The following is a 21878-nucleotide window of genomic DNA, read 5'->3' on the forward strand; positions in this document are numbered from 1 at the left end:
AAATTAAAAGAATGTCTTACGTTAAACATCAAAATGTTTTATTTGGGGTTTGGAAAATTGGATTTACAGGACATTGGTTGGAAATGGGGAAAAGTTCAGATGGGAAAGGAGAAAATTAAGCATAGGGAAGCAGCGTTCCAAAAACCAAAAGACAAATTTTGGATTTTTTGGATTAGGGGCTATACAGAAAATTTTTACCCCATTTTCCGAAAAAAAAGCACACCTCTAACGACTTTTACGAAAAAGGGAAGGCCCGAATTTTGTAAGGGGGAAAGAAGTCAAGTTTGTGCTTTTAATATTTAAGGATCAATCAACCCGATCGCATTTTTGACACCCGAGTTTTCTAAAATCATTTTACAGTTGTGTGGTTCAAGTACCGGGGGTGGGCAGCGTTACGAGCAGATGAAGGGGTTTTTTCCAGTTGCCTTTGCCAAGAAGTGCTCGATCGTGAGAAGGAACTATCGTTGGGGAAAAAGAGTGCCTTGCCTGTAACGGAATAAAAAATTCAGAAGTATTTTATGGGAGGAATTGTTATACAAACGACCACAATTCTTTAGCATAATCCCGAAATCCCACCAGAAATGGAAATTTGGATGGGGGATCATTTTTGCGTATATAAATTCCGGATTGAGGCAATAAAGGATCAGACAACATTTTTTTCAGATTTTCTAAACAGACAAGTGAGTTGAAGACAGTCCCCCCATTATAATTTTCAACAGAGGATTGCAGACAGAAAAATCAGAATTTTTGCCCTGTTTTGAAAAAATTTGGAAAATTTCTTTTGAAGGGGGCTGTTGTCAAAAAATATAATTTATTGATAAAAAAAACAATTTGCCGCCATTTTTGGGATGTTTTTTTGTTCGCGTGCGTCACATGGCGTCTCTCTATCCCGGGTTTGCGCGTTTTTATTTTACTTGAAATGAATAGAAATAAAAAAAAGAGAAAAAAAAATAAGGGTTTGAAAGAAACCTCCCGTTTTGTCCCAAACGAAAAAAAGGTTTCAGTTTGGGAGTACGTCTCCCCAAACGAGCAAATCCCGGTTGGCAGCAAATCCAAATTTGGGGAGTAAGTCTTCCAAGTGCGCAAATCCGGTTGGCAGAAATCCAGAAAAGGAGCAAATCCAATTTTGGGAAAAAGTAAGTCTTCCAATGCAGCAAATCAGGTTGCGCGCAAGTCCCGTAAAAAGGGGCAAGTCCAAATTTGGGGAAAAGTAAGTTTAAGGCAGCCCCTCAGGGGGCGCAGCAAGTCGTAAAAGGAGCAAGTCCCAATTTTGGGAAAAGGGAAGTTTCCAAGTGCAGCATCCCGGTTTGGGGCCAAATCCGTAAAAGGAGCAAGTCCAATTGGAAGAGTAAATCTTCCCAAATGCCCCCAAGTCCAGGTGCGCAGCAAGTCCAGTAAAAGGAGCAAGTCCAATTTGGAAGAGTAAGTCTTCCAAGTGCAGCAAGTCCAGGTTGCGCAGCAAGTCCAGTAACAGGAGCAAGTCCAATTCGGAGGAGTAAGTCTTCCAAGTGCAGCAAGTCCAGGTTGCGCAGCAAGTTCAGTGAGAGGAGCAATTTAAATTAGAGGAGCAAGTCTAAGAAGCGAAGCAAGTCTAAGAAGCGAAGCAAGTCTAGGGGTACAGCAAGTCAAGTATATCTAGGAAACCTTCATCGTGTATACTGCTTGGAAGATACCTCAGATATTGTCACCATTATAGTTAACCCAAAACTTGACACGCACTGAGATTAAAACAGTTGCAAAATGCATTTCTCAACGTAACTGAGCATAAAATAAAAAGAAAATTTGTTTGTTTTTCGTGAATATGGAATATATCTCACCTCGAAGTGAGAAAATTGTCACATTTTCACTTCTCAATGAGATATATTCCATATTCACTCAAAACAAACAAATATCCTCTATTTATTTTTAGCTTTTGCTGACCTTAAAATGAATCAAGTGCCCTTATACAAACCTGACAGACAACCTCACTAGGACGCTACAGACAGTTTGCTAGGATTTTGGCCAACAGCTTTTGAGCAGGAGACGTTGCAGCCAAAATGCTGACAAAAGACCATCTGCTTATACTTATAGCTAACCCTGAACAAAGTTCAGTCAAGTGAATAAAGAGGGAATACACATGTGTAAATGCAACAGTATGAAATCACAGTTTTCTATTAACCTTCTTTGAATGGTATCTTCCTTTGAATACAAATTCATATTCCTACTCATTTCAACTGTATTCACTTCTTGCATAAATAACATCAGCACTTCTTTTCTATCGTTATTTCAAGAGTTTGTTTTTATCCCCTAGGTTGTGAAGTTTCAATGAAATTCCTTTATGTAACAGATTTTCCTTTACGCAATTAAAAGGGTAAGTGTATGTGATATTATATTTTCTTAATTCAGAAAGTATAGCATAAGCAGAAAAGTTGGCTACAGCAAACCTTGACAATTGACTGAACATCAACTTGATCTGTTCCTGGCACGGCGAGAAGTTGTTTAACACCATGTGAAACATCATCTTCAATTAAGTCATCCATAGACCCAGATAATACCATCTTTTTATGACCAGATGGGTAGGGGCTGTTGCTAGGGCTCGAGTCCAGTGACTTGCTGCTCCCACTCTGACTGTCCGTATCACTGTTAGCAACCATGCCCTGTGGGGTCCAAGCCCCTCTTACAGGTACCCTGTATTTATCTGGAGAAATAAAGAAACATTAAATATTAAGTCAAGAAATGCAATAAATCAATAAACCTAACAATAAATACCGTAAACATAAAATTCTAACAATTCTCAGGAAGTGTTACCAACGCTTAATCAATTAAAATGCTATGAAATACTTTAATTTTATATGATATTTAATGCCTACAGCTAAAAAGAGTTATAATGTAAGTAAACAACCTTGTGTATAATTTAACTGACATTGTATTTGTTTCTTGGGATTTCTTTCTATGTATTGTGCCATCCTGATATCCAAGACAATGAGTCCTCTGTCATAGTAACTCTACTCCACAGGAAGATATGCTTCATGGCAAATAAAAACTTTACCATTATTTGGACTTAGAACATGGTTTTCCATTTCTGTGTTACTAACAATTGCTAGAAACCTATTTTCCAAACATCAGTTTTATTTAAGACTATAAGGAGTAAAGATCATTTGCTGCATTTACAAGAGACTGAAATGAGCAGCAACTAACCTTGTCTCCTTGGAGAACTGAGATTGGGAGAGGACTCTCCTGACTGGTGGTCTGATGGCTCAGACTCGTTAGACTGTGTACTAACTTTCCTGTTAGCCACATCCCCTCTGAAATAAAACATTCAAATATCAGAAAACTTGTTACAGCTATCAAATTAACAGCTCTCAAGTATATGATTTCCATGGAATCTTTCTGTTAAATTATCTATGCTGAATTATAAATTTTGTGTTGCATTTATATTTCCTATATTTACTACTTGTATCTGTGAAAACAAATATTCATGAACATTTTAGTAGTGTTATATACAGCCACATTATCTCACAAGTTGGCAATATATCATGAATATTCCACACTTGCAAATTTCAGGCCTTCAAGCATAGCCTTGCAAAGAAGTAGGAGAAAAGAAGGAGGTCCCTACACAAAAAATAAGGAAAAAACAGGAGGTTTGTAGACAAAAAAGTAGGTAAAGTAGGAGGTTATTAACATAAAATGTATTCCAAACCCAAGCTAAAACACTAACAAGAGGGCCAAGATGGCCCTAGGTCGCTCACCTTTGTAACACACCATAACAGTGTAAACATGTTTTACCTAGTGATTACATGGAAACAAATATTCTGACCAATTTTCAGTAACATTGGACCAAAAGACATGGCATCTTGAGTGTAAACAAGCATTTTCTTTGATTTGACCTAGTGACCTAGTTTTTTTTACCCCACATGACCCAGATACGAACTTGTCCAAGACTTCATGATAACAAACATTCCGACCAAAATTTATGAAGATAGAATAAAAAATGTGCCCCCTAGGGTGTAAACAAGCTTATTCTTTGATTTGACCTGGTGACCTAGTTTTTGACCCCACATGACCCAGATAAAAAATAGGGATGGGAACGAATATTCGAATATTCGAATATTCGGAAATCGGTCGAATATTCGAATATGAAAATCAAATTCGAATATTCGTAAATTATTGTATATTTTTGTTCAAAATAAGTATCATTGATTTTGGGCAATATGAGCATGCTAGTTCTACAGAATAAAACCATGTTATGTTTGTTTATCGAGTATCAAAAGATGTCCAATTAACAAGCAAATAGCAATGCATAATTGGCAGGGGCCATTGTTACGGATTAACATTTTGCAACAGGCGTCATTGTGTCAGATGCATGTCAAAAGATGTCCAATTAACAAGAAAATTGCAATACATAATTACCTGGGGTCATCGCTACGGACTAACAGTTTGTATTAGGCGTAAATGTGATATCTTTTTATCTTTTGTTCATTTTTATTGGCGCCTGTTTTATGTAACAAGTTGTAGAATTTTTTTTCGAAAACAATACCAAACTTGTAGATATTGCCGATCTGTTCACAATATTTTGTACCACGTTTCAGACCATCCGCAGAATCGGGTTTCATCCGCAATCGGCCGTATTCGAATTAACTTTTGAAGTACTTTATAATAAAATCAAGATAACATATGACTGATGCATAAGTTCATGTTGAAGGAGGTTTAAGTTTGCCTTACTTGCTTTTTACACGATGATTTTTACACGCCGATTAAAAATTTTCAAAATGGCGGCGGTAATACAACAGCGCGTCACGTGTTTAAATGGGACGACCTGCTATTTTTAGATAAAATTGCGACGGTCTAAATTATAATCGTTTTGATTTTTTTGTATCATTTTGAAGCTAAAACACTGAATTAGTTAAATATCTTCATGATTATACTAACAGAATCGTGAAATAAAATGCTAGGATCGGCGGGTTTTGCTAAGTAGGATCGGGTTACCCGAAACAAACATTTTTTGGCCTTATTACGTACGATGATCCACGCTGTAAACAAATGAATACGTTGTGTATATGCCAATCACTTAATAAGAATTTAAAGCTTCCATTAAAACAAACCGAATATTCGAATATATTCGAATATCGCAAACCGAATATTCGAATATTGATTTCAGTATTCGTTCCCATCCCTAATAAAAAATCATACGATATTTCATGCAGACAAACATTCTGACCAAGTTTCATGCATCAAATGAACAAGAGTGTTAACATGCTTTTCCTTTGATTTGAACGGGTGACCTAGTTTCTGAACCCATATGACCCAGTTTCAAACTTGGCCTAGGAAACATCAAGATAAACATTCTGACCAAGTTTCATGAAGACAGGGTCTTAAATGGGGCCTCTAGGTTGTTTACAAGCTTTTCCTTTCATTTGACCTGATGACCTAGTTTTTCAACTGACCTGACCTAGTTTCGATCCAGGCCTAGAGATCATCAAGATAATCATTCTGTGCAAGTTTGTATCAAATCAAAGCATAAATGAAACCTCTATATGGCTGAAAAGACCAAAATAGAAAATTTTGCCCATTTCAGGGGCAGTAACTCTAGAACCCATGAAGGAATCTAGTCCATTTTCGAAAGGAACCGAGATCTTATAGTGACTTAAGTTGTGTGTAAGTATGGTTAAAATCAAATATAAAATGTTACTTCTATCGTGCTCACAAGGTAAAAATTACCAAATTTTGGCTCTTTTAGGGGTCAATCAGGGGCCATAACTCCAGAACCTATGATTGGATCTGATAGATTCATCATGGAATTCAAGACTTGTTGTTGTTGAAGATATTTTGCAAGTTTGTATCAAATCAAACAATAAATGAAGTCTCTATATGGCTGCATAAGCCAAAATAGCAAATTCTGGACCTTTAAGGGGCCAAACCATGATGGGATCTGGCCAGTTTTCAAAAGGAACCGAGATATTATGTCAATACAAGTTGTGTGCAAGTTTTATTAAAGTTGATTGCAAAATGTGGTCTCTATCATGTTCACAAGCCAAAAATGGCAAAGTTTGGCCCTTGAAGGGGCCATAACTCTGGAACCCATAATGGGATCTGGCCAGTTTTCGAAAGGAATCGAGATATTATGCCCATACAAGTTGTGTGCAAGTTTGATTAAAATCAAATACAAAATGTGGTCTCTATCGTGTTCACAAGGAAATTGTGAACAGAATGACGACTGATGGACGGACGAAGGGCGATCACAAAAGCTCACCCTGTCACTAGTGGTGGACGGATAGCTCAGTGGTTTGCACACTGGCCTTCCAATCCTGAGGTCGGGGGTTCGATCCCCGGCAGCTACTCGGGAATTTTCAGAAACGCCTTTCAGTGTTTCCCACCAAACTAGAGGTGTCCTGGTCAGGAACCCAGGCAATCCTTGCATGTATCAGTGCTATACACTGGGCACGTTAAAGAACCAGGCTGTCTATTCGCAACGAGCTAGGCTAAGTTAGCCGGACAAGCCTGTATCTGATTTCTGATCTCTCTGTCGTGAGGGCTTTGTCTCACTCTGTCCCTCTGGTCAGATCGCTCTGTGTCTGTACTAGTAGAGGATGAATTATGCGCCCTGTGTGGCTGCATTTGAACCTTTGAACTTGAAATTGATCACGAAAAGGGCGCTATATAAATCTGGTATAATAATAATAATAACTACGTGACAGGTGAGCTAATAAAATGTGCTATTTAAGCACTCAAATGTATCCAGCACCCTCAGCAGAGCATCACAGTGTAAAACAAGAGTGCAAGGATGTCACAATATACGCCCGTCACAGCAAATTTCTTTACTCTAGCACCTGTATTTGCAGATGTAATTTTAATTTTATGGTTGTTTAGTAATCATTGTAATTCTTTTGTTTTTCTAAGTCCACAAAAAAACTCCTTACCAGGTAGAGATACCTTAAAATACACCTAAAATTAGAAAGTAACAACTATGTTGTACCACAGAAAAGTGGTCTTGGTTTTTCCCTACGGTCAATTATAAAAAAGTTACAATATAAGTTATTTATAGTAACAACTAAGGGAAGTTAATCTTGCATGTTGTACTACAGAAAAGTGGTCTCGATTTTTCCCTACATCTAGTAATGAAAAAGTTAAAATATAAGCTATTTATAGTAACAACAAAGGGGAAGTAATTCTAAAGAAGGGAACTGCGCATGACACTTCATCTCATGATGGTGTATAATTGTGCCAAGTTACATCAAAATCCCTCTATGCATGAAGAAGAAATGCTTCGGACAGTCATTCTTGTATCTGACCTTTGGCCTCTAAGTGTGACCTTGACCTTAGACCTAGGGATCTGGTTCTTGCGCATGACACTCCGTCTTGTGGTGGTGAACATTTGTGCCAAGTTATATCAAAATCCCTCCATGCATGAAGAAGAAAATTGCTCCGGACAAAGTTTTCATTCTTGTATCCTTTGACCTCTAAGTGTGACCTTGACCTTAGACCTAGGGACCTGGTTCTTGCGCATGACACTCCGTCTCATGATGATGAACAATTGTGCCAACTTTCATCAAAATCACTCTATGCATGAAGAAGATATGCTCCGGACAAAGTTTTCATTCTTGTATCCTTTGACCTCTAAGTGTGACCTTGACCTTAGACCTAGGGATCTGGTTCTTGCGCATGACACTCCGTCTCATGATGATAAACAATTGTGCCAACTTTCATCAAAATCCCTCTATGCATGAAGAAGATATGCTCCGGACAAAGTCATACTTGAATTTGACCTTTGACCTCTAAGTGTGACCTTGACCTTAGACCTAGGGACCTGGTTCTTGTGCATGACACTCCGTCTCATGATGGTGAACAACTGTGCCAAGTTTCATCAAAATCCCTCCATGCATGTAGAAGATATGCTCCGGACAAGGTCTGTGGACGCCGCCCGCCAGGGGCGTTCCCATAATACGTCCCGTTTTTCAAACGGGCGTATAATGAGTATGCTTATGGAGTTTCCAGAGGATAAGATCTGATTTGGTAGGATAATAGGTACCTTGATATTAGGCAATGTATTGCAGGAGGCACCAAATGGCTCCAGAAACTGCAAGCAACACATCAATAGTCCATCAACGGCAAATATAACTACTGAAAAGGTTGTTGTTTTTTCCCCTTTTTTATGTCAAGCGAACAAGAGCTGTCAGTGGACAGCACGCTCGACTATTCTCAGTGCTTGATAGTATAATATAAGCAATGAGTAAAACTTTAACATTACAATGAGCATATTCTAAGTCAAAAATGGGCCATAATTAAGTCAAAATGCTTGATAGAGTTGCCTCCTCCTTTTTACAGACTGGGGTCATGATGGTAAGCAAGTATGCAAAATATGAAAGCAATACCTCAATGGACTTTGAAAATACTTGGGGTGGTATGCAAACTTTAACATTTATTCTAAGTTGAAAAGGGGCCATAATTCAGTCAAAATGCTTGATAGAGTTGCCTCCTCCTTTTTACAGACTGGGGTCATGATGGTTAACAAGTATGCAAAATATGAAAGCAATATCTCAATGGACTTTGAAAATATTTGGGGTGGTATGCAAACTTTAACATTTATTCTAAGTCGAAAAGGGGCCATAATTCAGTCAAAATGCTTGATAGAGTTGCCTCCTCCTTTTTACAGACTGGGGTCATGATGGTTAGCAAGTATGCAAAATATGAAAGCAATACCTTAGTTGACTTTGAAAATATTTGGGGTGGTATGCAAAGTTTAACATTTATTCTAAGTTGAAATGGGGCCATAATTCAGTCAAAATGCTTGATTGAGTTGCCTCCTCCTTTTTACAGACTGGGGTCATGATGGTAAACAAGTAAGCAAAATATGAAAGCAATATCTGAATGGATTTTGAAAATATTTGGGGTGGTACGCAAACTTTAATATTTATTCTGTCGAAAAGGGGCCATAATTCAGTCAAAATGCTTGATAGAGTTGCCACCTCCTTTTTACAGACTGGGGTCATGAGGGTAAACAAGTATGCAAAATATGAAAGCAATATCTCAACAGACTTTGAAAATATTTGGGGTGGAACGCAAACTTTAACATTTGTGTGACGCCCACGCTAATGCCGACGCCGGGGCGAGTAGGATAGCTCCCCTATTCTTCGAATAGTCGAGCTAAAAAGTAGGAGAAGTAGGAGGTTTTCATCAAAAAGTAGGAAAAAGTAGGAGGCATTTAAAAAGTAGGAACGCTTGAAGGCCTGAAACTTACTCCAAGTCTAAACTCAGTGAACCTTTAGCCTAACAAAAATTTCTTATTTTACAGTACCCAGAGTTGATTTTAAGTCACATACAGGCTACTCTCCTTGCAGTTAAAAGTTTTGGTATACATTGGATTACTAAAACTCACTTCCCTAACAATAATGAATTCAATTATGTCGATAAATGTATTAACCTTTAATTTACTTATCTCTGCTTTGGTTCAAAGCAGTTTTACTAAATACATTTCACTGTATTCCACAATAATTATGAACTCACTTGGCACTATATGGTTCAAACTTAAAGTCCTCATACTGTACAGGTGTTGATGTGGACACCGGTAATCTTCGTACAAACTCCCCATACTGGCTCCCAGCTTCATAATGTTTACTGGCCTCACATAGTGCATGATACTGAAAAAACAACCATTTGTAGAGAAAACTGAACAGAAAGTTACATTTGTTATTCCAATCTATTTTGCAGAGAATGGAACTTTTATTTTCCTACAAAAAGTATCATTTGACATTTGACACTTCATTATCTCCTTCAGTCTGGCATTCATTTTTCAGGTAGGCTGGACAGCTAGATAATTTTGAAAAACTGATGGAATCTTCCTTAAACTTGACTCATTTCACTGCTGAAACATAATGTGATAACAACACACATACAGCCCACTCAGGTCACCATAATACCTTTGGTAACAGTTACTCAGCTAAACAGGTACAGCACACGTTTAAGGTTATTTGTCTGCTACCTATGATGGATATATGGAAGTTATCAGATACACACTGAGATCTAAATAGTATTTTTTTCTTGGTTGGGCTTTATGTCACAGTGACACATTACAGGTCATACAATGACTTTCCAGCATTCATGGTGGCGGGCACCTTGGTAGAACTATTGACTTTCTGAAAGTCAGCTAGATGACTTGATCAAATGAAACAGATAAACAATGAAAAATGATGTTAAAGCCTACAAAACAATTTTTGTTTTAAAACGCCCTCAAAGCAAAGTTAAATAGTTCTTACCTGAACAGGTACAGGAGCAGATACAGTTTGTAACAACTGGAAATAATCTATTGTAACCTGGAAATAATATTCAAGATACAATGAAGTTTTGTGTCTATATATCAGTCAATATTTATATTTTTAAACTTACGTTTCTACAATAAATATATCAATCAATAAAAAGAAAATTGGCATCTTATGTTTACCTCATATGACTTGCCAGAAGAATTACAATACCTGCAATAAGATGAAGCTAAATTGTTTGAAAAAAATATTAAACACCTATTTTGTTCTTTTTAATCTGACTTTGCAGTTTCCTAAAAGCTTTTGAAATTGCAACATCAACTTAAATTACACAAAACATTATTATTTTTACATCAATGGCATAATGTTAAAGTGTTTGTATTTATTTAAACAATGAATAAAAATCTAGACCTTTTTAATGACTTGATCAGAGAGGAATATCTGATCACGTATAGCTGCAAGATGTTCTGTTTTGATCCTCTGTAGATCAGACTGTCTGTTGTTTGCCTCCGCTACACAAGCTTTGTATGTCGTCTCTGCTTCAGCTGCCTGTAAATATCACACTGATTTGTTCTTTTGTGGTGGAAGAATGGAGGTCATGGGATGGATGTAATACAAGGACAAATTGTAAATTTGGATTGGTATATATTTTGCTCTAATTTTCAATAGTTAATGGCGATCTATCTGACCTAGCTACACCGTATATCATCGCTTTCTTCAATCTATAACTAACTTGTTTTACAAATGCCACACACATCTTTGCTAAAATATTTATCTATTTCTTAAATGGAGCATGTCTTCAAGATCAGTGTATAAACTGCACACATTCTGAAGAGCAGACCAATAATAAATCCATACTGTAATAGTCTTAAAATTTTCGCAAACTTTTTTCATGAATTTGCTCTCATCTGTCCTGTTTTATTCATTTATTTTATTCTTAAAGTTGCAAATATAGTTGAAAATAAACTTTGTGAAATAAAGTATTTTTTAATAGCTGAGACAACAGTATGTCATAGAATCATTTCTTGGGTCTATGATGATTTAATTTAGTTTCCAAAACTGAAAAATCTTTGTTACATAACTTGCCAATTTTAACATCAATTTATATCTTACCTTATGACTAGCATCGTCTTCTGCCTTTCTCTTTTTATCTATTTTGGCAATGAGATTTCCAGAGCTACTACTATGACTCAGAATGTCCGACTCTGTCTTCAGCGATAATTCCTTGGCCTTTTCATACTCCTGTTGCCGTGTTACATACAGCGTCTGGGCCTTCCTCAAGTTGTTGACTGATTCTTGCTATTAAATGTATTTGGAAAGGTTTGTGTCAATATTCATTATAACAACTACAGTTGGTTTCTTACTAATTATGTGTAAAAATGTTTTAAAAGTATCATTTGTATAAGAGGGTGTTCTAGTGATTATGGCATTGGCAACTCAACATGAGGGTTGTTGGTGTAAACCCCACTGAGATCATGACTATCAGAGCAGTGCAGAATTTTCCAGGAAGAGCACTCAAGAGTGATTCAAATAAACTTCAAACTTTCATCACAATCAAACTAAGCTTTTTGTAAACATTACATTTAAACATTCCTTAGTACATTGTATATATGTACAGTTGTTTTTAATTTTAAACAACATATTTCATTCCCAAAAGCACAAGAACAATTTGCTTAATGCACTAGTAAGCATTGATACAGTTATTTTACCATTTTCTTGACTTCTTTGTTCCATGTTTCCTTTAACAATTTTCTTGTCTTGTCATGTTCATTCCTCCTGGCAGAGAGTGGCTGAAATACAAAAGTACAAAAGAAACCTATGGGCAAAATTTTATTACACATAGGCTGATGGTCAAGACAAACTTTTTAGAGGTGTTTTTTTTTTCCAACACTACATCAGCTTGAGCTGTTATTTTTTGTTGGGTTTATGTCCCACTGACACATCACAAAATATACCCCCAACTTTCCAAGTTTTATTTGTTGAGGGACAGTTTAAATGTCCGTAAGAGCATAATTTCAGGCAAGAGCAGTGTAATCTGAAAGAATCACCACCCTTTTGTCAGCCAGCTGGATGGCTTTCATCACATGGCAACCCAAGCTAGTCTTGAACAAATAAGCCTTACATAAATATTCATATGGTAAATCTTAGGTTTTCTCTGCAGAAACGAGGACAGACAATGAGCTTTTTTACAAACACATATTAAGGTGCAGTCACTGCAATTACCTCGACAAACTTGGTGGTCTGTAACAATGTAAATGTAGCTTGGCATGTCTTTGCATATTCTACATCCTGAAATTGATCAATTTTATAATTATTTCTCATAAAGAGGCAATCTCACACCACATCACAACCCTAAGAGCCTATTCTAACAAGAACTTATTGAACACAAAATGCCCCCCTTGATGCATTCAGTAACTGCACGAGAAACAGAAGTTATATGCTCACTGTAAACAAAACAAAAGTTTTACTGTTCTGGTTCAATGACCTTGACCTTTGACCTACTGACCTAAAAATCATCTGCTGGTCATGATCATCCTCCCTATTAAGTTTCGTGATCCTAGGCCAAAGCGTTCTCAAGGTATTGTCCGGAAAGTGTTTAACTATTCCGGGTCAATGTGACCTTGACCTTTGGGGGTTATCTACTGGTTATGACCTACCTCCCTATCAAGTTTCATGATCCTAGGCCCAAGCGTTCTCAAATAATTGTCTGAAAACGGTTTAAATGTTCCGGATCAATGCAACCTTGACATTTGACCTACTGACCTCAAAATCAATAGGAAACTGTTTAACTGTTCATGGCCGATGTGACCTTAAATTTTGACCTAATGACCTCAAAATAAATAGGGGTCATCTGCTGGGCATGACCAACCTTCCTATCAACTTCCATGATCTTAGGCCAAAGCCTTTTTGAGTTATCATCCGGAAACCGTTTAACTGTTCAGGGTCACTGTGACCCTGACCTTTGACATACTGGCCTCAAAATCAATAGGGGTCATCTGCTAGTCATGACTAACCCCACTACTAACTTTCATGATCCTAGGCCAAAGCGTTCTTGAGTTATCATCCGGAAACTGTTTAACTGTTCAGGGTCACTGTGACCTTGACCTTTGACATACAGATCTCAAAATCAATAGGGGTCATCTGCTGGTGATGACCAACCTCCCTATCAACTTTCATGATCCTAGGCCCAAGCTTGTTGAGTTATCATCCAGAAACGGATTGGTCTACATACTGACCGATCAACAGACATTTGCAAAACAATATACCCCTCCTTCGAAGTGGGGCATAGTAACTTTTCAGTTAACTAATTTCAACTTGATGTTGCGAATAACAGAAGTGTTCAATGAAAATGTTTTGCAAATAGCCAAATACTATGACATTGCCACTTAAATAATTTAAACATGAAATTAAGGGAAACACTTTTCTATCACTTGCCTTAAAATTTAGAACCAATTTCAGATTCTGTCTCAGACATGTTAAGACTTTATGAAGAATATCTGCATTTTTCTCCACAGGAAGTGTAGTAAAATTCATTTTCAAGCATTTACTGACTACATACAAACAACAAAGCCATTACAGCAGAAACTATAAAATTTCATACAAATTGTTACGTACTTTCACACAAGTTGCCGATAATCTTAACACTTAATTTGAAAAGCTTTCACAAGAGAACTTGATAATGTGGTCTTATCCTGAATAGGAATTTCTTATTTGAATGTACAATTAGTACAAGAATTTCTCACTTTCTGTTCTCCTGTCTGTACTCCAACAAAAACATGTACTACTCTCACACTCTTCAAAGGCAAATGAATTAAATTTTCAGTGTATATTTTTTTTTTTGTTAAATGGTATGAAAATTGTTATCGCATTTTAATCTTTACAATACATTTCTTGATTTAAACAACACTTCTTGTCAAGAATATATATGCTTGTAAAAAATATAAAAATTGTCACATTCCATATTTACTCAAAACAAACAAATATCCTATAATTATCTACTTCAGAATTTGACCAAAAATGAAATGTACAAATCACTTCACTGAAATAGCAATCTGCAATAAACTAAACTGATACAATCAGACAAACAATGGAATCCTTCTAAACTGGAAAACCCCTAAAACTGTCTTGGCTGGTAACATACTCTTTTCTATTCTACTGCAAAATAACCCCTTTTGACTGTAAACCCGTAAAAACTGAATTTTCCCTTGTTCTTTCTAGACTGGTTCCACTGTATAACAAAAAGAAGCTGGAATAAAACACAACTTGTATAATGAGTACCAGTCATTTGTAAAATTAACGCTCTCAAAACCTAATTGCAGAGAATTTGTTGGTAAAATCAAAACCTGATAATGACATTTCTTTGAGGCACAACAATGAATGAGCATTATTCATCACACCATAAAGGAACAACCCACTGGCAAAAGCTGAATATTTAAGAATCCTTACTTCCATAGGTTTGTAAATATTATAAGATTCTTTCACTGGTTATATGTGCAAATGGGAATTTCCGGCCTCGAGGGTAACTGTTTAGGCGGTAACGAGGCTCCTGCCAAGTTACCGCCTAAACAGTAACCCGAGCGCCAGATATTCCCATCTGCATCTATAACCAGTGAAAGAATCTTTTTCTTGCATACCGATTTCAAAAATAATAATAAAAATAAAATCAGTCGAACAGCTTTCTTTTTAGAAATATTTCTTATAGCAGCGTATTTAAACAAAGCGCGGGAAACCAACGTCCATGAACAGGAAAGACATCATGACGTTTCAAAGACAAATAACAATGTTTAGTTCCGGTTTTACTTTATCAGTTGCAGCGTAACGTTATGATTTTTTGATAAAATAACGTGTTTTGAATTGAGAAATATACTATCAGGAACAAAGAGGAACTGTCAAGGTATTGGATTTTTATTCCACTTTTTGAAACAAGAGGGCCATGATGGCTCTATATCGCTCACCTGTTATCATTGCACTTGAGGACAAGAAGGTCCTCAGAAAAAATATCTAAGTCCAAAGGACAGGAACAACAAAGGAGAGAAATTTAACCAAAAAGAAAAAAAAATTCTTACAAGGTACAGATATGTCAAAATACACCTAAAACTGGAGGTACCATCCATGTTGTACCACAGAAAAACGGTCTCGGTTTTTCCCTACGGCCAATAATAAAAAAGTTACTAAAAATAAGCTATTTACATTAACGTAAAAGGGAAGTAATTAAAAAGAAAATTATTGTAAGTGAACAAAAGAAGGATCTGCCAAATAAATCTGTTGACATAAATGAAATTTCAGATCAGTATCTTTATTAGTTATGGAGATATACCCATTTTAATTTGAAATAAAGGGAGGTAGTTTGACATAAAATCAGTCCATAGCTATCTACCCTGATTGTCTCAGTCCAACTAATGACAATAATGACATTTCAAATAAGTCCTATAAGTACTTACTGATATAAATCCATTTTGACTACAATCAAGGGAGGTAATCAGATATAAAATAACTCTGGAATCTACGACTGGATCTGATTTGTCATGGAATCCAAGATTTATTGTTGTTGAAGATATTTTGGAAGTTTGTATCAAATAAAACCATAAATGAAGTCTCTATTTGGCTGCAAAAGCCAAAATAGTCAATTTTGGACCTTTAAGGGGCCATAACTCTGGAACCCATGATGGAATCTGGCCAGTTCAAGCAAGGAATTAAGATCTTGTGGTGATACAAGTTGTGTGCAAGTTTGGTTAAAATCAAATCATAAATGAAGTTGCTATTGTGCAAACAAGGTCAAAAAAGCTAATTTTGGCCCTTTCAGGGGCCATAACTCTGGAACCCATTATGGGATCTGGCCAGTTCAACAAAGGAACTGAGATCTTATGGCAATACAAGTTTTGTGCAAGTTTGATTAAATTCAAATCAAAAATGAAGCTGCTATTGTGCAGAAAAGGTCAAAATAACTAATTCTGGCCCTTTCAGGGGCCATAACTCTGGAACCCATAAAGGAATCTAGCCAGTTCAAGTAAGGAAACAAGATCTTATAGTGATACAAGTTGTGTGCAAGTTTGGTTAAAATCAAATCATAAATGAAGCTGCTATTGTGCAGACAAGGTCAAAATAGCTAATTCTGGCCCTTTCAGGGGCCGTAACTCTGGAACCCATAATGGGATCTGGCCAGTTCAAGTCAGGAACCAAGATCTTATGGTGATACAAGTTGTGTGCCAGTTTGGTAAAAATCAAATCATAAATAAAGCTGCTATTGTGCAGACAAGGTCAAAATAGCTGATTTTGACCCTTTCAGGGGCCATAACTCTAGAACCCATAATGGGATCTGGCCAGTTCAAGAAAGGAACCGAGATCTTATGGTGATACAAGTTGTGTGCAAGTTTGGTTAAAATAAAATCATAAATGAAACCACTATCGTGCAGACAAGAAATTGTTGACGGACGCACGCACAGACGGACGACGGACGAAGGGTGATCACAAAAGCTCACCTTGTCACTATGTGACAGGTGAGCTAATAAAAAAAAATTACTACATAAATCTTCTACATATATGTAGTTCTTAATACGTCATTTACAGCACGAGAGTCATCTTACACCCCAGGGTGTAAGATGGATTTTTCCAGCACCGGTAAAAATACCGGAAATCCCCGTCTGGTATGCAAGAATATTATAACTGACTTGTAGTTTTAGCAAATATTTTATCATATCATCAAAGTAAATACCACATGCATGCTTCTTTGTTTTCTCCTTCACTCTTCATTATATAATTGTACAATGGGTAATCTTTGCATAGGCTATATTTACTGATTTCATGGCTAGTAGCCTTATTCACAGTGCTAAGAAGTCATGAAATGTGACTGATTGTATCTTAGGATAATGCATTATGCAGATTAAGAACTATTCAAAAATATTTTGAATCACTAGCTACATTATCTAAGTGAAAATGAAACCGCTGCAAATATTACCCAATCTATCACAGTTTAATTTTTTTTTTTACATTCATACAAGATACAGGGATATCATAAACTTACCTACATGTTTATAGAACAAAGCCTATATCGTTTAGTCACAATTACATCAAGGGCATAGAGCAAAAATAAAAAAGAATGAATAAAAAATAAAAAACAGCTGCCTTCTTTGCCTATATGTTATTAGCCCCTTTTTTTTGCTCTACACCACTGACATATTCTTTGAAATATATAAGTAGATGCAGTTCATAACATACAATTTGTTGTAAATTCATGCATATGGTACACACAGCAGCTCAAACACTTCTGCTGTCATGCTTAATGCAAGCAGATTTAAATATTATAATCGTAATTTGCACACAAAATATCTCCCATGATCCCTTTGCTACACGTTCAGTATGTCTATGCTATAAAAACTTCAGGACGCATATAGAGATAGGGCAAATCTGCACAATTCTGACCCAGTAGTTAGTGTATTACTGGACAATACTTACTGAACACAAGCACTAAAACAGTAAGTCTTATATTGTAAACAAATGAATAAAGAATAAGACAAAATAAATTTATTCTAATAAACACAACATTTTTTTTTCCAACAAAACTACATATCTCATGAATAATTTTGGCAGCACATTAGCAATTACCTTTAACTGAAAATGAGTAATAATAAAAATATATTACCTATACCAAAATTAATCATGCAGAAAAATTACAAGAAGCCATTATTTTTTAATGAATTTTTCTACTTTTTTTTAAATATCAGTCCTTGATGTGCACTTATTAAAATAAATATGGCTATCAAAATTTGCAACATAAACTAAGTAAGTCTGTTTCACATACACACTGACACAAACACAAAACCCATCTGAAGCAAATTCTGAAGTTTTGGATTTGACTTGCGATTCCAAACAGAATACAAACCTGGGAAAAATATATAGTGCGAGTGGAAACACACAACAACACAAACTTATGAAAGAAGTCCAATTTTTATAGAACAGATCCAATCACTCAACTAGCAATTTAATTTGTGCATGTTATTGTTTTCCATTTCTATTTGGTATAAATGAGAAAACCCTCAATAGCTACAGTGCATCCTTTTTTCAGTTCATGCAGTTTTGTTTTGCTTCAGTGTTTACACATGTGAAACTGCCTTAAAATGAGATGATAATTAACATCTTGATTATGTATGAAATAAGTTAATAAGAAAACAAAATGTTAGTTGCTAGAAGCTGTAAAATATAGACAGTTAGTGATTTTTCTATGTGAAACTGAAAACATTAAAGGGTGATTAGTAAACAATCCTTCAGATTTTGATTAAAACTTTTAATTTTCACCTTTTTAAAATGCCATTTGCCGCCATTCTAACATAACACTGCAGTTTTTTGTCGTTTCAAGGGGTGAGAGTTACCGTGTGTTAACATAAGAGATTCTCATGCTCACACACTGTTAACAAACCTTTTTACATATGCTTGTTCCGTGGCAAAGCGTAAACATATTACTGCCCCATAATGGATAATTCAAAAGGAAATGATGTCAACGTTATAAAACAATGCAGATATTCAAGCACATTTCATGAACATTAACCTTTAGCCTGCTGGTGGCTGGAGATTCTGCCTTTGCTACAAATGCAGACCCAAGATCAGCTTGCATATCTGTGCCGGCTGATTTTGGTCTGAACTGTTTGCTTTTCAGTCGGTTAATTTTCAGTGAACACTCCTTCGATTAATAAATGGTACTGCCCAAATTGAATGATACACCAGTCCATTTTAGAAATTTAGCAGGGTAAAGGTTAAATGACGCTGATAAACAATATATTTATTTTGAGTTTTTTACATGTTTTATGCTAGAATAGCTTTAGCGCATATAGATTTTGTTTCATAAGATCTGCAGAATTCCTCTACATACATTGATACCAACCAATCCCTCGGGATTCAGCAGATGTTATAACATGAAAATACTTATCCCTACATAAAAACACAACAAAAATCTTCAGCAAAACTCATCTTGTTTCTATCCATGTTCTGCCAACCCACTTATTTCCATTTCATGATCAATGAATGATTGGTTAGCTGGTTAATTCCTATGTGTATCTTTCATAAACATAATGAATTAAGTCTAAAAGTTGATGAACAAAGTTACATTAAGTACTGTGTTGCTCTCTGGTCTAATAGGTTGTTTAACAAGAGCTGTCATTAATGGTGACAAATGCCCCCGAAGCAGGCTCAAGAATGGCACAGTTGTATGTGCAAAAAAATCACATATCATTTTGTGACCTTGACCTAAGAAGCCTGGGTCATAAGCGTGACACATCTTCTCAATATGGTTAACATTTGTGTCAAATTATTTTCAAATCCCTTGATAAATGGCAGAATTATGGACCAGACAAGAAACACCTTTGACTTCTAAGTGTGACCTTGACCTTGGAGCTAGGGGTCTGGGTCTTGCGAATGACGCCTCATCTTATTATAGGGAACATTTATGCCAAATAATTTCAAAATCCCTTCATCAATGATAGTTATGGACTGGACAAGAAACAGACCATGTTAATCTTTGACCTTTAAGTGTGACCTTGACCTTGGAGCCAGGGGTCTGGGTCATGCTCATGACACGTTGTCTGATCATGAGGAATATTTATGCTAAGTAATTTCAAAATCCCTTAATGAATGGCAGAGTTATGGACCGGACACGAAACATACCCAGTTAACATTTAACTTCTAAGTGTGACCTTGAAATTGGAGCTAGGGGTCTGAGTGTTGCGCATGACATGCTGTCTCATTATGGTAAACATTTATGCCAAGTTCTTTCAAAATCCCTTCATGGATGGCAGAGTAATGGACCGGACACGAAACAGACTATGTTAACTTTTGACCTCTAAGTTTGACCTTGACCTTGGAGCTAGGGGTCTGGGTCTTGCGCATGACACGTCTTCTCATTATGGGGAACATTTACACCAAGTTATTTCAAAATCCCTTTATGAAAGAAAGAGTTACAGCCCGGACAAGAATTTATCGGACGCACATACGCACCCACGGACAGTGCGATTTTAATATGTCCACCTGTGGGGGCATAAAAAATTGGGTTAAGCCAGTTTTACAGCAGTAATTAAGCTATCCAACATCGACCAGATAACTGGTGTTCCTAAATACTGTACTAGAATTATTTACAACAAGTAAAAGACATTTTTTACACACAAAACCAAAGTGGAGAATGAATGGCTTCAGACACACCATCATCTGTCAAATTGTCACAAAAATATAACCTGTTGTTACACAGAACAAACCCTGCCGCATGGGACTGAAAACTGGCCCTCTCAATTCAGTCTTGTGCTCTACTTTCACAGCTTACTAGGAATTGTCCGAAGTCTTATTTTTTAGTCTTAATCTAACTCATAATGTTGAAGACTATGGACCCTGATTTCAAAGATTTTCAAGGGATACAAAAAGAGTTACAATATGTTTCAAATTAACATAAGTGTGAGAACAAAATGCACAATTGATAGGCAACATGTGTAATATTTAAATTAGCTTAAACAAGAAATATACTTACCTGAGATAATACTGTACAATAGACCGACTGCAAAGGTAGAAATCCCTGAAACACCAAAACATCTACATGTATAGATATTAGTAACCTAGAAGCTGCTACACAGAAATTCATTGACCCCAGAATTCTACGGCCAAGATTTCCTAATATAAAGTAGTCAATCAAATTTCCATTGGCTTAAATTTTCTACATGTAAGTATAAACAGAATCAGCTGATGTTAATGCACTTAAGATAAGCAATGAAGAGAACAACAGATCAGACACACATAACTGACTGAAGCTAAAGACAGAATCTTTGAGTATCCATAAAACTTTACATACATGAAAGTTGAGTCAATAAGTACAAAGTAACAAGCTGATGTGAAATAATAGATTTTACTACCATGATAATGAATGGCAACATATGTATGCGCCTGATCGTAATGCATCCGCGCAGTCTGGTCAGGATCCATGCTGTTCGCTTTCAGAGCCTATAGCAAATAGAGAAACTGTTAGCGAACAGCATGGATCCTGACCAGACTGCGCAGATGCGCAGGCTGGTCTGGATCCATGCTGGTCGCAAACCCACTATGTTGGTTTTCTCATGGCACGGCTCATATAATTTTGAGAGAATAGCACAAACATCTCATGAATGGTATTTTCTTAATGTTCTTTACTTTAAATTTCAGTTCATACACATCTCCAGTATTCATTTATCGGAAACATTGTTTATCACCACAATGTAGGAAGAAGTATAGGAAAGTTTATCTAGAAAAGGGCACAGCAAGATAGTGTTTCCCAGCAAGCTTCTAGAAAAAGGTATTTACCCTTCATAGGAAAGATACCTGTAAAAATGTCATATAAAATTCATTCAAAAGTCATAAATACCAATGTATAAAGTGCACCTCCAATTTTAGCCAAAGATCCTGACTGAAAACATCAACATTGACACCCATTAAATCCCCCACGGAAAGTGGAATCATTCTCTCTATACTATCGATTTTTGTTGCCAATCAAATATAAATACTCTTATCTATTATGGAACATAATGGCAATAGTTTTAAGCCCAGGCAATGTGCGCAGAGAGTAGTTACCCTTTACCTGAATGACGAAAATCGTCAACAAACTTGTTTTGAAGTTGGAAAATTGTCTTTACCTGTGGATAA

General features: G+C 36.3%; 1 protein-coding gene across 1 annotated transcript in view; it reads right to left on the reverse strand.

Moving 5' to 3' along the window:
• Positions 1–2381: 2381 nt before the first annotated feature.
• Positions 2382–21878, reverse strand: part of LOC123525532 (rho GTPase-activating protein 29-like) — a 41473-nt gene continuing 21976 nt past the window's right edge. The window contains exons 8-17 of the mRNA XM_053537725.1: positions 20737–20781; positions 17685–17696; positions 12456–12521; positions 11942–12022; positions 11346–11531; positions 10644–10781; positions 10230–10286; positions 9481–9614; positions 3178–3284; positions 2382–2677 (exon numbers count right to left, since the gene is read on the reverse strand). Of these exons, the coding sequence (XP_053393700.1) occupies positions 2382–2677; positions 3178–3284; positions 9481–9614; positions 10230–10286; positions 10644–10781; positions 11346–11531; positions 11942–12022; positions 12456–12521; positions 17685–17696; positions 20737–20781 (1122 nt within the window). The remainder of the gene's footprint in view (positions 2678–3177; positions 3285–9480; positions 9615–10229; positions 10287–10643; positions 10782–11345; positions 11532–11941; positions 12023–12455; positions 12522–17684; positions 17697–20736; positions 20782–21878) is intronic.

Source organism: Mercenaria mercenaria, chromosome 3, assembly GCF_021730395.1.
Source record: "Mercenaria mercenaria strain notata chromosome 3, MADL_Memer_1, whole genome shotgun sequence".
Taxonomy (NCBI): domain Eukaryota; kingdom Metazoa; phylum Mollusca; class Bivalvia; order Venerida; family Veneridae; genus Mercenaria; species Mercenaria mercenaria.